Here is an 18,308-nt window from a genome sequence, read left to right on the forward strand (position 1 = left end):
CCGGACATGACCAGTGCCACGGTCATTAAATGTCTGAACAGCCTCTTCACCCTGTTCGGTTTCCCCAGCTATATCCATAGCGACCGGGGCTCATCGTTTATGAGCGACGAACTCCACCAGTACCTGCTCGATAGGGGTATAGCCACAAGCAGGACCACCAGTTACAACCCCCGGGGGAACGGACAGGTGGAAAGAGAGCATGCAACAGTTTGGAAGGCCGCCCTACTAGCCTTAAAGTCCAGGGGCCTTCCGACCTCCCGCTGGCAGGAGGTGCTCCCCGATGCGCTCCACTCGATTCGGTCACTGCTCTGCACTGCCACCAATGCCACCCCTCACGAGAAAATGTTTGTCTTCCCAAGGAAGTCCACATCGGGGACAGCGTTACCGCCATGGCTGACGTCCCCAGGGCCGGTACTACTGAGAAGACACGTGAGGACCAATAAAACGGACCCCCTGGTCGAGAGGGTCGACCTCCTCCACGCCAACCCCCAGTACGCTTACATTGCGTACCCGGACAAGCGGGAGGACACAGTCTCCATACGAGACCTCGCACCCTCGGGGACCGCTGTAACCCACTACCCATTACCACCCCCCCCCACGACACCCTCGGGGACCGCTGTAACCCACTACCCATTACCACCCACCCCCACGACCCGATATCCAACCCCAGCAGCCGGCTCGCCTTGGACCGTCACCCACGAGGACTACACTCCAGTGCCCCAGCCTACACGGGACGCGACGCCGGAAGCTCCACCACCCCTGCCGTCGCCACGTCGATCACAGCGGCAGACAAGACCTCCGGAGAGACTCCAATACACAAACTTTTAAATACACTTCACCCCGCCGGACTCATTTTTAAACAAGGGGTGAATGTGGTTAACCACTGTTATACCTGTCTGTATGTGTATGTGTATTCCACTAGGTACAGGTCTGGACATGCCTCGGCTGACTCCTCCCACTATTCCAGGTATATAAGTGACTACCTCCCAGTCCCTTAGTATTCTGGACGGGTCGACCACTCGAGACTAGACCTTCATTCTTTAGTTAATAAAAGCCTGGTTGTTACTCGCTTAACCTCAGTCTTTTGAGTAACTGATGGCGCATCAGAGGGTCGCCCGCTTTCTAGCACGTTGGTCTTAAAGGTGCTTACGTTGGGCTTGTGAGCTTGGCCTAGGCACACTTCACCCACGAGCACCCAGCCGAAGTAGAGTCTTTGGGCAAAGGGGGCATCGTGTGGTCCATTAACTAGCTCTCACCTTATGCACCCTCACCACATCTCTCCCGAGCAGGAGGAGAATCTGGGCCTTTGGATCCAATGCTGGGATGCGTGATGCTATGGGCTTTAGGTGGGCATGGTGAAGTGCTGTCTCAGGCGTTGGTATCTCCGATCGGTTGTTCGGGATTTCACTGCACTCTATCAGTGGCGGTAAGTCTATGCTCACCCCTTCACTCACTGCCTCGGCACAGAACCCATCTGCTTTCCTTCCTGCCATCTCCAAGAGTCCGGCATAGGTTCTCAGTGAGTAAGGGACTGGGCCACTCTCGACGCCAAATATGTCAAAAAAGTCTGACCGTGCGAGTGACCGGTTACTTTGGTCATCGAGTATTGCGTACATGTTAACTGAGCGGTCGCGCTGTCCTTGTGGGTAGACTCTTACAAGGCATATTTTGGAACACGATCGTCCTGAGGGGCCTTGGCCACACACCTTAGTGCATATGGAGCTCACCGTTGGTGCAGTGGTAAGGGTTCCTTTTCTCTCGTCTCCGGGCTCAGAGTCTTTGATGGTCGGCTTTTCCGTTGTGGGGGTAGGACCTGGGTGCATAGCTGTGCTGTGGCGGTCACTCTCACACTCCCTGCATCTCAACGCTATCCTACAGTCTCTTGCAGTGTGGGAAACAGAGGCGCAACACCTAAAACATATCCCATTATTATCTTTGAGGTAGGCTCTGCGTTCATCTATGGTCTTGTTTCTGAAGCCTCTACATTTTGCGAGCGGATGAGGCTTATGATGGATGGGGCAGTGTTTTCCGGGATCGTCTTCATTCTTTGCTGCATCTATGCTGATGTCGGTCTTTGCAGTGACATCCATCTTATGCACAGATATAGGCATTCTTGTGCCTACGCACTTTGACATGGGCTTCTCATACTTTGAGGGTCCACTACAGTAGCTGGACAGGGCAAAGCTTGGATCATTTCTAATTCTGGCCTCTCTGCAGATAAAGTTCACAAAGAAGGAAAATGGGGGAAACCACATGTGGTTGTCTTCTTTGAATTTTGAGCCTACGTTGATCCATTTTTCTTGGAGGGGGCGGGGCAACTTCTCCACTATTGGGTTGATGCCGCGAGCAATATCGAAGTAGGAGAGCCCGGGTAAGTATCCATCTGTTTTGGCTGCCAGTAACTCCATTAAAAGGTCTTCGAGTTCTCTAAGCTTAAGGTAGTCTCTGTTACCTATTTTAGGAAAGTTTTCCAGCTTACTGAAGAGGGCTTTCTCGATCACCTCAGGAGTGCAGTAACACTCCCCGAGTCTTGCCCAGACCATTCTAAGGGCTGTGCTTGGGTCATTTGTGTACACAAACCAGATCCTACAGACATGTTCTGATGATTCTTTGCCCAGCCATGATGACAATAAATCCAACTCCTCACTAGCACTCAGGCTCAAGCCGCCAGTGGCATTAAGGAAGGATGACTGCTATGCTCTAAAACTCTCTGGCTTGTCGTCAAATTTTGTGAGACCTGTCCTTACAAGTTCTCTACGTGCCAAATATTGGGCAATGCCTGTCATATTAGGAGTCTGTGCATGGGTTGCCGGAGTATGATCGCATCGGAAGGGCTGCGATTGGATGGGAGACTGCCATGCCGGGTGACCTGTTCTAACCTTTGAAAAGAGTTCTTTTTTGATGTGTGGAATTTTGGCATAAGTACCTTTCAAGTGGTTGGGAGCGGCGGATTGAGGCACAGGTTTCTTCGGGAGCGCTGCAAACTCTCCTTCGTGTGACCAGTCGTCAATAACAAGGAAAGGGTCGTCATCAGTGTAGCGTGAATGATCCACCTGAGTGACCTCATGTTGGGCTGGTGATGGCGATTCCGTGTTCTCGTGCAATGGTTCAAAGTTTGGGAAGGAGATGTCTGTGTGTGTCCTAGCCTGCTCCTGGACATAGTCGCTTGTCTGCCTCTCAGTGCTTTGAGGTGATGCAGGACGAGCAATGCTGCGGTGCTCTCCCACCTCTGCTTCTAGTGCCGCTTCCCATATCTCCGCCTCAGCAGTAGCGGCAGCTGCTTCTTTCTCGATGTGTAGTGCCTCCCAGCGTGGCATCCAATGTAGCAGCCTCTGCCTGCAGTCGGACCTTCTCTTTCTCCAATGTAGCAGCCTCTGCTTGTAGTCGGACCTTCTCTTTCTTCACAGCCAGTTCCTGTTTAGCAAAGGTCACGCGAGCCTGTGCCGCTTTAGCTTTAGCCCTGGCTCTAGCTGCTGCTACATTGGCTGTTGATGATCTAGATGTGCGTGTACTTCTTGAGCTGGTCACAGATCTCTGCTCGTCTTGGACGCTCTTGCCGTCCATGATTGCACCGTGCTGCACTGCGAATGTTGCGCCAGCTAATGACTTGCCTTTTTACTGTACTGTCCTCCCTACGTGTATGTGTCTGTACGCAGTTAGACAGCCAGCCAAACTCCTTTCAATAACGACATGGGAGTCAGGATGTAGCGTCCAAGCTCCGGCGTTTAATAATGCCACACTTGCATGAGGTCAATGAAACAATACAAATCAGTTACATGGGGTTGGAGTAAAACTGAGAAAGAAAAAAGAAATGCATCTTGTTACATACATGAGATATAACTAACATCTAAACATGAATATGTAATGAAACCATTCAACTCACAGGCAATGCTTTCGAAGGCGTAACAATGTAAGATTACAGCGGATTAACTTGCAGCACGCTCCATGCTGATGTGACCTCTTTGTTTGCTATCACTGTACTACTTCCTGTTGAGTGACCCTACTGGCCATTTCCATTTACTGCCACCTACTGGCGGCAACAAAACAAAACTCCTGCAATTATAAGGCAGAACACATACTTAAGCATCACTCTGAAGAGGAACCTATCCAGAGTTAAGCAAAAACCGAGCTTCATGTCTGAAGAGTTTCAAAAGCTGCCTTGGAAATCATATTTTATTTTTGAGGCTTCAGTATACACAGCTTTCTTATGTAACTTGCTATTCAGTTTGCACGACTCCCCAATGTAATTGGTGTTCAAATATTAGAGTCCGTGTGTAATGCACTGTGAAGCTCTGGAATGTAATTACCTGCTATAAGTGCATAAAACTCTCCATATAAAGCATTGTTTACTTTCATATAACATTTATGTCCCTCATACGATGACTGGTACTAGAGCAGAGAGAAGCAAATCAAGAACAGCAATAAGATCAAATGTGTAAATGTGACAAAATAATGCAAGTGGGCTCAGAAATATATTGTGACATTTGGGCTGCTGAGATTCCTCACGGCTCCAGAAACGATAGAGCAACACTATCGTGGGGCCACTTTTAATTAGACTTCGGCATCCAATTCTTCTCTTTAAAGAAATATTTGAAAAAATTAAATGCAAAACTATTTACTGCTCAATAAGATCTCATCCCACTTCCCTTAATTGGGAATTATTTCTTTGGAGGATAAATAAATTGACTTTCTCACTTCTCAACTATTAATCACCTGCATTTAAAGAGAAGTGCAATCATCTGAATTGTCCTTCTCGCATAGTTTTAAATGCTGTAGAGACAATCGAGACACATGGGATTCTATTGCACAGTATTTTTTAAAATCCACATAGACATGCTAAGATTCTTTTAAATGAGAGGGAGATGAATTCTCATTTTCTGTATGAAGGACTCATTGTTGATCTAAAATCAGTACATTTCACAGTGAATCAGTGACTATGTAAATGTGACTGATCCAATAGACTACTGCATGAATTTCAATGCCAATACACTTAAAGGCTTCCTGTGCAGGCTTTCTATAACACACTTATGCACACCAGATACAGTAAGTCCATCTTTACTTTCGGTTATGTCAGCAGACCAGCAATTGTTACCAGTCTTGCTGAACATTCATTCTGAGTAATGTTATTCCATAGGAAAATGTAGTTAAAGACAGCAGGTGACAAAGTGACTGGATTCTCAAAGAAAAATCAAACACCTCAATTTGAATGCTAGCTAATTAACAGCAACTTGCATTTATATACTGCCTTTAATGCAGTAAAACATCCCAAGGCGCTTCACAGGAACAATTAGCGAACAAAATTTGACACCGAGCCACATAAGGAGATATTAGGACAGGTAACCAAAAGCTTTTTTCAAAAGCTTGGTCAAAGAGCTAAGTTTTAAGGTGCGTCTTAAAGATGGAGAGAGAGGTAGAGAGGTTTATGATGGGAATTCCGGAGCTTAGGGCCTAGGCAGCTGAAGTCACGGTCGCCAATGGTGGAGTGAAGAAAATCGAGGTTGCGCAAGAGGCCAGAATTGGAGGAGTGAAGAGATCGCGGAGGTTGTAGGGCTGGAAGAGGTTACAGAGATAGGGAGAGGTGAGGTCATGGAGGGATTTGAAAACAAGGATTACAATTTTAAAATAGAGGTGTTGCTGGACCTGGAGCCAATGTAGGTCAGTGAGCACTGGGGTGATGGGTGAATGGGACTTGGTGCGAGTGAGGAGAAGGGCAGCAGACAATAGGATGAGCTCAAGTTTACTGAGGGTGCAAGAAGGGGTTGGGGGGGGCGGTGGTGCCAGCCAGGAAAGCTTTGGAATAGTCGAGTATAAAGGGAACAAAGCCACGGCTGAGGGTTTCAGCAGCAGGTGAACTGAAGCAGGGGTGGACGTAGGCGGTTTTGGTGATGGAGAGGATATGGGGTTGGAAGCTCAGCTCAGGGTCAAATGGTATGCCACGGTCGTGAAAAGTCTGGTTCAGCCACAGACAGTGGTCAGGGAGAGGGAAAGAGTTGGTGGCTAAGGAACAGAGTTCATGGCAGGATCCAAAGTCAATGGCTTTGGTCTTCCCAATATTTAATTGGAGGAAATTTCTGCAACAAGTGAGGTAATTTTTTTATTTTGCTAATTGGCTTTCCAACTGCAACACAGTCCTCCTCACTGCTTATATAACCCGTCCAGCACAGCTGTCTGAAAGCTACATCAAAACAAAGCACATGCATTAAGAGAGGCTACATCAGAGTTTATACAGCATGATTAGTCTGCGAGCATCATTTCACTTTCCTTCTCAGCAGTATGCAGACAGAGCTAATGGAAAAAATACTTAGTTGAAATTAGGCTGTACGTGAAGGATGGCTGATTTGGGGGGGGGGGGGGGGAAGTAAGCAAGGGGACAGAAGAAGGTAAGGAATAAACCCGGGGAAAAACCAGGAGAACGAAGCACCAAGGAGGAGCCCGAGCGGCGGCCGGGACACAGAGCCAGAAGCCCGGGAAAGGCCCAAGGAGCCAGGCCGAGACAGAGGCCTGGAGACCTCTGAGGGAGAGGGGAGCAGCCCGAAGGCACCGTGAGGCAGCGGCTCCCAGGCGCAGACAGTGAGTACGGGTCCTGGGGAGGGAGCCTGAAGCCAGGGAAAGGCCCGAGGAGCCGGGCCAAGACAGAGGCCCAGAGACCTCTGAGGGGGAGGGGAGCAGCCGGGAGACACCGGGAAACAGCAAATCCCAGACGCAGACCAGGACAGTGAGTACGGGGCCTGGGGAGGGCCTGGAGAGCGAGCGAGTCCGGGGCCTGGGAAAGTTCGCGAGCCGGGAGAGGGAAACACCAAACCCGGGGCCCCAGAAAAGCTTATTCTAAGGTCAACAGTAATTTCTACCTCAAAAATACTAAAAATGAGCGAATCAGAGGAGCCACAGCAGCTCACGAGGCACACTGAGAGCAACCTCTTCCAGATTCCCCCCAACACCCCAAAAAATGCTAAAAAATCGATCAAGCAGAAGCAGCTGAGAGAAAAACCAGAAACTCTTTTTGCTGACTGGTACAGCACTGGGAAAAAGTGTAATCTCATTTTTTACTTAGACCAGTCAACGGCTTGGATCACAGCAATAAAATCACACTATACCAGGGTTAAGCAGGAAAGAACCGCTAATGGGTCCAAACTGAAAATTAAGAAACCAGGGGACCCGGACAGTGCAACCACGACTGTCAACATGTACAATAACGGAACAATAATGGTGCAAAGCAACCTCGACTACTTTGAAACGGCCTTCGAGACACAAAGAAATAACTGAGAGGGGAAGGAACAGCCCCAGAGTGGCTAACAGGGGAAAAGCGACTCGCACTCCCCCCACCATTGACAACTCAGCAGGAGTAAATCAGCCTGGTCAGGAGGTGAACGAGCCACACAGTTCTAACCAGACACTCACCCCGGGGCCCCACAGCCACATGGTACAGCTGACTAACCCCAGCATAATTACCAGGGAGGAAGCCACACATACTCCCCCTACCACTTCCAGCTCACCAAGAGAAGAGCAGCCTAGCCAGGAAGTGAGTGAGCCCTCCAGCGCCAACCGGACACACACCCCGGGATCACACAGCCAGATACAACTAAAGGATAAATTTAACCAGTTGGAGACAGAGCTGGCTAAACTTAGAGAGGAGATCCTTAAACTGAAACATGAACAAAAGCAAGAGAGGGAGAGATACAGGAGAGAGCTGAATCTACTTGGGAATCAGGTGAAAGAGCTGCAGGAAAACAAAGAGAGCCATAGAGGAGAGATAGCACCATTAGACCAGCAGCCAGAGGCTAGAGATAAGACAATACAGAGCCCGACTGAACAACTGCACTCCCACACTGAACAGCAGCAGACACACAATACAAGGGGTGCCACACAAACCGACCAGCATACTGAAGCTCAGTCTTCCCCCACCACTGTGGGACCACAAGCGAGCTGCTCACAAGAGGAGCGCACACACCAGACATGACCACCCCAGTCCAACACACACCCTATGAGTTCAGGCGAAAGCCACCAGACAGTAAACACCAACAAGGCTGACATCGTAATACTCAGACTCAAATGGGAAATTTCTATGGGAGAAAAAGCTCTTCCCTAGACATATAGTAAAAAAGATCCGGTGCCCAACAACAGACAGAGCCCTGGAATGGCTGACCAAAACCCGATTAGGCTCCCCCCAACACATAATAATACACACTGGCACAAATGACCTAAAGGCCCAGCAGAAAGGGGTAGCAACATCGCTCAGAGCAGTGATTGAGAAGGCAAGCAATACATTCCCAAACACTAGAATCACTGTTTCCACAATATTGCCGAGAACAGACTTTAACAGCAAAACAATTCATGAGATAAATGCCAGCATAGCAAGAGACTGTGAATTAAAACACAACGTGCACCTGGCCCAACACCCCACCCTCGATGTGGAATGTCTTCACGACCACGTCCACATCCACAGGAAATGAATATCGAGCTTTGCTAAAGCCCTGAAGGACGTCGCTTTTAACCGGGCCCATACCCAGACTCCAGGAGGACCCCCCCCCCCCCCCCGACCACCAGAGATCAGCGGGGTACATACCAGGACTACTACAGAGACCACCACCACACCAACCGGGACCAGAGAGGATCCCCATGCACAACAACATCAGACCTGCACCACTCCTGTCCTACAGGGGAACAGGACCACCCCCAGCCAGACAGAGGGAGAGATGCACAGGGCGTACGCAATACCTCAGGCAGAGACAATCCATTAAGAGACACTAAGCAGACGTGCAACAGCATCTACTTCCGCCTTATGGATCAGAAAATGAAAAAAAAATCAAGGACTAATTACCTAATTACTAGAATGAATTGTAACCAAGTAGTATTAGCATTTATAGACAATTGAGATTATCTTTTTTTCCCCCATTTAGACACGACAAACACATATCATTCTTTAACCTATCATAGTAAAAGATCAAACTTAACATGAAATCCTTATATATTTCGACCTGGAATATCCAAGGTCTACGCTCTTCGGTGCTCGACGTGAAGAGTAGGACCCCAGAGTTCATAGATGAAACTAAAGATCTGGATATTATCATTTTACAGGAAACTTGGTATAGAGGAGAAGGACACACTGGCCGTCCCCAAGGGTACACAGAGCTGGTGGTCCCCTCCAATAAATTGCCAGGAGTAACCCAAGGCAGAGACTCCGGAGGCATACTGATTTGGTTTAAAAGAGCGCTTAAGAATTGCATCAAATTTATAAAAAAGGGCGAAAACCAAATGTGGCTTAGAATTGAGAGGGGGATTATCTCTAACCCCCAAGATGTTTTCATTTGCGCACTCTATATCCCCCCAATGGAATCCCCGTACTTTAAAGAGGACACCTTCTCCAACATGGAGAGGGAGATTATCCAATTCCAGGCCCAGGGGAACGTGTTGATCTGTGGTGACCTCAATTCAAGAACTGGCGAAGAACCAGACTTCACCAATAATCAGGGAAACAATTACATATTCGGGAATAACCACTTCGATATCCCTTCCATACAGGCATAACTGCGACAAGCAGACAAATACCAACGGAAAACAGCTCCTGCAGCTCTGTCGAAGCCTGGGTCTGTACATTGTCAATGGTAGGTTCATGGGAGACCTCCTAGGAAGATCGACCTATTGCTCACCTCTTGGCTGTAGCACCGTAGACTATATGATTACGGATTTGGACCCATCCTCCTTCAGAGCATTCACAGTCAAACCACAAACAACACTGTCAGACCACAGTCAAATTACTATGTATCTTAAAAAGACAGAAACAACCAACACAGAAACACAACCCAGTAAGCTGTACAACACCAAAAAATCGTACAGATGGGCCAAAAACAGCACAGAAAAATACCAGAAAGCAATTAGCAATGAATCAACTCAAGCTCTATTGGACACCTTTCTGGATAACATATACACTCACAATAAAGGCGTAAACCGGGCAGTGAATAACCTAAACAATATTTTTGATAATTTGGCAACAAGGTCAAACTTGAAAGCTCGCAAAAACCCAAAACAAAAAACTATGAAAAATGGTTTGACCCAGATTGCCATAACATGAGGAAAAAACTTAGAAAAATATCAAACCAAAAACACAGACAGCCAGAAAACGAGGAATTACGCCTTACTTATTGTCAGACACTAACACAATACAGAAACACACTCAGAACCAAAAAAGAGCAGTATATTAAGAATACACTCAGCTCCATTGAGGAATCCATTGATTCCAATTGTTTCTGGGACAACTGGAATACATTACACAAAAAACAACACGACGAATTGGCCATTCAAAATGGAGACACATGGGAAAACCACTTTAAAAAATACCAGAAAAACACACTAAGGCCAGAGCAACACCAAATATGCAAAAAACTGGAAAAGCTCGAAATGGCCATAAAAGATAACCAAAACCCGCTAGACTCCATAATAACAGAAAAAGAACTAGTTGAAAAACTCAAGGACCTGCGACCAGGAAAAGCTTGCGGTGCAGACGGCATACTAAGCGAGATGATTAAACACACAGACGATAAAATGAAACTGGCTATCCTAAAACTCTTCAACTTGGTTCTGAGTGTCGGTTACCTCCCTGGTATCTGGAACAAAGGACTCATAACGCCCATATACAAAAGTGGGGACAAAGTCGACCCAAATAACTATCGAGGCATCTGTGTAAACAGTAACCTGAGGAAGGTATTCTGTAGTATCATAAACAAAAGACTTAAACTTCCTTGAGGAGCACAATGTCTTGAGTAAAAGCCAAATTGGATTCCTGCCAAACTATAGAACATCAGATCATATCTTCACCCTACAGACCCTAATTGACAAACACGTTCATCAAAACAAAAGCAAAATCTACGCATGCTTTATAGATTTCCAGAAGGCTTTCGATTCCATCTGGCACGACGGTTTATTCCTGAAACTTATCGAAAGCGGGGTAGGGGGGAAAACATATGTAATTAAATCAATGTATACAAACAACAAATGTGCAGTTAAAATTGGAGACAAACAAACAAAATACTTCCCACAGGGGCGGGGGGTGACACAGGGCTCGCCCATCTCACCGACACTCTTTAATATTTACATAAATGAATTGGCAAAACTACTTGAACAATCTACAGCACCCGGCCTCACCCTATATGAATCCAAGGTTAAATTCCTCCTCTATGCAGATGACCTGGTTCTGCTGTCACCAACTAAGGAGGGTCTACAGCAGAACCTGGATCTGCTGGAGTCGTTCTGCCAGACCTGGGCCCTGACAATAAATCCCCAAAAAACCAAAGTCCTTGTGTTCCAGCAAAGATCCAGACATCAGGGACCCAAAATAAACTTCACACTAGGAACAACCAAAATTGAACAAACCACTAACTACACATACTTGGGCTTAAAAATCAGTTCTACGGGAAATTTTCATCTGGCTGCGAATGAACTGAAAGAGAAAGCAAGAAGGGCTTTCTATGCCATTAAAAAATCAATCCAAATAGAAATCCCAATTAGCATTTGGTTCAAAATTTTTAAATCAGTAATTGAACCAATTGCACTATGGCAGTGAGGCGTGGGGACCGCTAACAAAACAAGAATTTGCAAAATGGGACAAACACCCAATTGAGATCCTACATGCAGAATTCTGTAAAAGTATCCTCCGGACTCAAAGGAAAACCGTAAACAATGCATGCAGGGCAGAACTAGGACAATATCCATTAATAATCACTATCCAAAAAAGAGCCACCAAATTTTGGGAACACCTAGAAATGAGCAACCCCCAATGCTATCATTACGAAGCCCTGAAATGCCAAGAGAGGACCATAAAGAAGAATACCCTCAGTCAACTAGTCCTGGGACTCAGTGAAGTAACTACTAACACTACTAACAGTAACCAGCCCCAGGACAGTGACAGCGTAACACAAAGAATTCGACCCAACACAATCGTCGCTAAGCAAAAGGAAAAATATGTCATATTGGACAGAAACAACAAAAACCCAAAGCAAACTCAATTGCTACTTGGCCCTAAACAGACAATACAACATGGCTGATTACCTGACCATGGTAAAGGATAGCAAACTGAGAAAAACTTTGACAATGTACAGACTTAGTGAACATAGCCTGGCGATCGAAAAAGGTAGACACAGGCAGACCCGGCTACCAAGAGAGGACAGGATATGCTCTCACTGCAGTCAGGGAGTGGTGGAGATGCACTTCCTCACAGCTTGTAGAAAATATCAGGGCATAAGGGAGAATTTCTACCCAAAATTCACAAAAATATGCCCGGAATTCAGAAATTTGAATGACGACCAAAAACTCCCATACCTACTAGGGGAAGAGAGAAATTGTGTAACCTTAGCGGCACACTATGTTACAGCTTGCCATAAACAGAGGGACAACCACTAAATATAAGAAAAGAGTATATACAAATTATATGAATGTATATTTATACACTCAGGGATATATCTGTTTATACACTGTATGGATGGATAGATCTGTATTTTTGTGTACAACCATGAATGTTTTTCGATGCTTTGGCAACATAAGATGTACCTTGTCATCATGCCAATAAAGCGATTTGAATTGAAAAAAAAAAAAAAAAAAATTGACTGTGCATGTTTGATAATGAGAACACTCTCCGCATCACACTCAACAGATCACGTAAGCACAGTTCAAGAATTAAGGCATAAAGAGAGCTTAAACAAATATGAAAGGCGGAAACAGAATGAGAAAGGGAAAGGCAGACGGCAGTGAGGAACAGGCAGACGGCAGTGAGGAACAGGCAGACGGCAGTGAGGAACAGGCAGACGGCAGTGAGGAACAGGCAGATGGCAGTGAGGAACAATGAAGAGAGAAGATTGTAGAAATGCCATTGAACAGATGAGAAGGGATTAAAGGATTCACTCAAGTCCAACAGCTAATAGTTGCATTAATCACAGGAAAAGCTTGTTTGTTTGAAGAGAGCTGTGAGGTCATACAACTTGATTGAATTTTAAAGTACTTCCCAAATAAAGAACCAAAATGGAAAAATATAAAAGTATCCAATTCACTGAGACACACAATAGCGTAAAGCTAAGGCTTGCAGTATGCAATCATCTTTAGCGTGTCAGTCAGCTACACAGATGTGACTGGATCACAGGCTCCTACGTGACAGTCGGCTATATTCACTCTGTGTGCCTCGAGGTTGATGGCTTCTATTGTATTAGAGATAAAATGACATGCCTTCACTATCTGGAAGAGGCATTCTTGTCCAGGAAATACCTGTTTTGTCCAGATCGATCTCCTCAACATCCCCTTCTGCCAGATGTTTCTGGTTCTGATATTCCTGGAAAAAGCGCTGGATCTCTTCTGCTGTGGTACCAGACCCGCAGGCCTTATCTTGAGGTTTCTCCATTTTCTGAACAGGATCCTTAAGTGGAAACCAGTGAGCTGTTTTGTGATCAAAGATTAACAGGTTACTTTTTCACAGAATCTCTCATTAACTAGTTGAAACAGCTAAAATTTACAAGCGACAAATATTAAACAACATTTTCAGGAGCCACACAGTTAAATTGGACCAGAGATTCTGAACTACATAGATTCATAGGAGAAAAATATCAAGGGAATATCTAACTGGAGGACCCATGTCTCCATTAAATTTCCACTGCAGCAAAAAAGCAGTGGCCATTTGTAATGGCTCAAGCCTTTCAGGATATCGAGCATAAGTGCCACACACTCCACCTTGGGGTCATTTTAAAAATGTTTTTTTCTTTATTTTCTATAAACACTTCTGGTTATTCGTAATAAAAATATTGGAAATGGGTCCAAAAAAAAAAGGCTGTTTGACTGACAATCAAGAATCATCTGATTGGGTAATGAAGAGTCTGTTCACTTTAATTGAGGTGGGCTGGCGATGCGCAAAGATGGATGCATCAGGCTACTGATGGCTGGAGCATGGGGGCGGGGAGGTCAGAGGTCATGTGATGAAACCTCCAGGAGTACATCCAATCAGAGCTGACAACCCTAACTCCAGCCCTGGATCTATGGAGCTAGCAACACACGTGTATAAGGGGGTATTGTACTGAGCAGCAGTAGCAGAGACTCCGAACCCTAGGAATTGACAGCACAAGAAGAAGTCATTCAGAAAGAAAGAAAACAGCTTGTATTTATATCGCGCCTTTCAAAACCTCAGGACATCCCAAAGCACTTTACAGCCAATTAAGTATTTTTGAAGTGTAGTCACTGTTGTAATGTCGGAAACGCAGCAGCCAATTATCAGCAAGCTCCCACAAACAGCAATGAAATAAATAACCAGAAAATATTTTTTAGGCGATGGCCGAGGGATAAACGTTGGCCAGAACATCGGGAGAACTCTCCTGCTCTTCTTCGAACAGTGCTGTGGGATCTTTTATGTCCAGCCGAGAGGGCAGACGGGCCTTTGGTTTAACGTTTCATCTGACAGATGGCGTCTCTGACAGTACTGCACTGAAGTGCCAGCCTAGATTACGTGCTCAAGTCTCTGGAGCAGGTCTTGAACCCACGGCCTCCTGACACAAGAGGCAAGAGTGCTACTCTGAGCCAAGTGTCCATGCTGGCTCTTTGCTAGGGCAATTCAAAACTAAACCCACTGTCCTTCACTCTCCTCAGCCCTGAATCTTCCTCTGGTTCAAATATCTATCCAATTTTCTCTGAAGAGGTGAAATGATCTTTTCCTCAATCACTACCTGTGGCAAAGCATTTCATGCTGCAATAACCCTCAAGTAAACACATTTCTCCTAATCCTAGGTGACAATTTTAAATTGATGACCTCCGAGTCACTGACTCACCAACCTGAGGAAATGGTCTTTCCCTATTCACTGTCAAAACTGTTCATAATTTAAAAAAATGTTAAATCTCCTCTGGTGTAGTGGAAATAGTCCCAGTATTTCATCTCTCCTCATAACCGTAGTTTCCCATCCCTGGCATCATCCTGGTGAATTGACATTATATGTTCCCTATGGTTTTAATGTCCTTTTGAAAATTGGCTACTCAAAACTGCACACAGTATTCTAACTGAGAGTAACCAACGTTTAACCTCCGTAAACTTGACCTTATCCAAAACTCGGCTGCCCGTGTCCTAACTCGCACTAAGTCCTGTTCACCCATCACCTCGTGCTTGCTAATCTACACTGGCTCCCGGTCCGGCAAAGATAGATTTAAAAATTCTCATCCTTGTTTTCAAATCCCTCCATGGCCTCGCCCCTCGCCCCTCCCTATCTCTAACCTCCTCCAGCCATACAACCCGAGATCTCTTCGCTCCTCCAATTCTGGCCTCTTGCGCATCCCTGATTTCCTTCACTCCAGCGTTGGCGGCCGTGCTTTCAGCTGCCTAAGCCCAAAACTCTGGAATTCCCTCCCTAAACCTCTCGGACACACTCCTTTAAGATGCTCCTTAAAACCTACCTTTTGACCAAGCTTTTGGTCACTTGTCCCAAAATCTTATGTAGCTCAGTGTCAAAATTCATTTGATAATCGCTCCTGTGAAACGCCTTGGGACATTTTACTACATTAAAAGGTGCTATATAAATGCAAGTTGCTGTTGTATAATTTTTTATTTATTTCTTTACTCGTGTTTGATGCCCCTATCTATAATACCCAAAATGCTGTCAGTTTTATGGCTTTAATCGGCACTTGCACTTTCGAGGAATATTTACTTGCAGTTTCAAGGAATTATGTACTTGAACCATACCAAGTAACCATGAAATGTGCATATCAGCTGACTACATCACCCTATAAAAAAAAGGGAATCTATTAACTCTACACCTCAGCCAAGCAACTACAGATAAGAATCGTTTTTACAACCACCCTGGTTACATTCGTAATATAAAAAAAACAGAAAATGCTGGAGATACACAGGTCAGTCAGACTCCATTAAGAGAAAAAGCAGGTTCTGACAGTTACAGGTGCATCAGAACTGAAGGCTAAAAGATAAACAAGTGTTGATGCACAGAGCTGCAGCTACAAAACTTAGCTTATTGGCGTTTGAGGTGTGAAACTGTAAAAATACTATAGTCTTTAATGGTAGTCATAACAGTGAGGGGTTTAGACATGAGCATATACAGTGCCCAAAGCTGAGCTCAAAGCTTGAGGCTAATTCTGTAAACAGGGGGTTTACCTTCAAGACCCAAAATACACTGCATTTATTATATGCTTTTGAAATTTAAGAGAAAGAGCCATCAAACTGGAAACCTGCTCGAGTTCTGCCACAAGATTAATGTGGAGTAGTTACTCTCTCTAGTGGCAAAAAAAGATATTGCAGTTTGCACTGTGCTTTCTGTAAGCTCTGTGGGTCTTCTGTCAGGCCTGTGAAATTGCCTCGAGATCTTCCCCCCGCGGCCACCAACCTCATAGTTCCCCAACCCCACACAGCCTGCTTCTACCTCCTTCCCAAGATCCACAAACAGGACTGCCCTGGTAGACCCATCGTTTCAGCCTGTTCTTGCCCCACGGAACTTATCTCTTCCTATCTTGACTCTATCTTTTCTCCCCTTGTCCAGTCTCTTCCCACCTACATCCGCGACTCTTCGGACGCCCTCCGCCATTTTAACAGTTTCCTGGCCCCAACCGCTTCCTTTTCACCATGGACGTACAATCACTCTACACCTCCATCCCCCACCCGGATGGCCTGAGGGTGCTCCGCTTCTTCCTTGAACAGAGGCCCGACCAGTCCCCATCCACCACTACCTTCCTCCGCCTGGCTGAACTTGTTCTCATATTGAACAACTTCTCCTTTAACTCCACTCATTTCCTCCAAATCAAAGGTGTTGCCATGGGTACCCGCATGGGTCCTAGCTATGCCTGCCTTTTCGTGGGCTATGTGGAACAATCTTTGTTCCAGTCCTACTCGGGTCCCCTCCCTCACCTCTTTTTCCGATACATTGATGACTGTATCGGTGCCGTTTCCTGCTCTCGCCCCGAACTTGACAATTTCATTCACTTTGCCTCCAATTTCCACCCTTCCCTCACCTGCACATGGTCCATCTCTGACTCTTCCCTTCCCTTCCTCGACTTCTCCGTCTCCATCTCTGGGGATAGGTTATCGACCAATATTCACTACAAGCCCACTGACTCCCACAGCTACCTGGACTACACTTCCTCCCACCCCGCTTCCTGTAAGGACTCTATTCCATTCTCCCAGTTTCTCCGTCTCGCCGTATCTGCTCCGACGATGCCACCTTCCACACCAGTGCTCCAGACGTCTTCCTTTTTCCGCAACCGAGGATTCCCCTCTACCGTGGTTGACACTGCCCTCGACCGTGTCAGTTCTATCTCCCGCACTTTTGCCCTCATCCCTGCCCCTCCCTCCCGGAACCACGATAGGGTTCCCCTTGTCCTCACCTTTCACCCCACCAGCCTCCACATTAAACGGATCATCCTCTGGCATTTCCGCTACCTCCAAAGTGATCCCACCACCAAACGTATCTTCCCCTCCCCTTTCAGCATTCCGTAGGGACCGCTCCCTCCGAGACACCCTCGTCCACTCCTCTATCACCCCAAACAGCCCTTCCCCTTGCACCTTCCTGTGCAAGCGGAGGAGATGTAACACCTGCCCCATACCTCCCCCCTTCCCACGGTCCAGGGCCGCAAACACCCCTTCCAGGTGAAACAGCGATTTACTTGTACTTCACGCAATCTAGTATACTGTATTCGCTGCTCACGATGCGGTCTCCTCTACATTGGGGAGACCAAATGCAGATTGGGTGACCGCTTTGTGGAACACCTCTGTTCAGTCCGTAAGGGTGACCCCGAGCTTCCGGTCGCCTGTCATTTTAATTCACCGCTCCATTCCCACTCGGACATCACCGTCTGCGGCCTCTTGTATTGTTCCACGGAAGCTCAACGTAAACTAGAGGAACAGCACCTCATCTTCCGATTAGGCACTCTGCAGCCTTCCGGACTCAATATCGAGTTCAACAATTTCAGATCATAACCTCGGCCCCTATTACACATTTTTTCTTGTAATTTTTCCACTCCTTTCCCCCCCCCCCTTTCCTTTTGTTTCTCTCTCACACCTGGCAGCTATCTCTTGCCCTGCCAGTACACTTTACACCTAATCTCAGCCTATTACCATCTCGTCTAGCTCTTTTGTTTCTTTCACTTCTTTTGTCCGATCGCAGCCCTGCTTTCGATCTATTTTCTTTTCTTTCCAGTTTTGAAGAAGGGTTCGACCCGAAACGTCAACTCAAATTTCTCTCCACGGATGTTGCCTGACCTGCTGAGTTTTTCCAGCATTTTCTGTTGTTATTCCATACTTCAGATTGTCCTAGTTTTCACCCAAAATGCCATGCTAATTGCAAAACGGG

General features: G+C 46.3%; 1 protein-coding gene across 1 annotated transcript in view; it reads right to left on the reverse strand.

Moving 5' to 3' along the window:
* The window catches only part of tti1 (TELO2 interacting protein 1), a 44,353-nt gene that overhangs the window by 16,652 nt on the left and 9,393 nt on the right, over positions 1 to 18,308 (reverse strand). Inside the window, exon 3 of the mRNA XM_086005274.1 lies at positions 13,249 to 13,416. Within this exon, the coding sequence (XP_085861400.1) occupies positions 13,249 to 13,416 (168 nt within the window). The remainder of the gene's footprint in view (positions 1 to 13,248; positions 13,417 to 18,308) is intronic.

Source organism: Somniosus microcephalus, chromosome 13 (genome assembly GCF_052327205.1).
Source record: "Somniosus microcephalus isolate GS21.2 chromosome 13, FLI_Smic_1.0, whole genome shotgun sequence".
Classification (NCBI taxonomy): domain Eukaryota; kingdom Metazoa; phylum Chordata; class Chondrichthyes; order Squaliformes; family Somniosidae; genus Somniosus; species Somniosus microcephalus.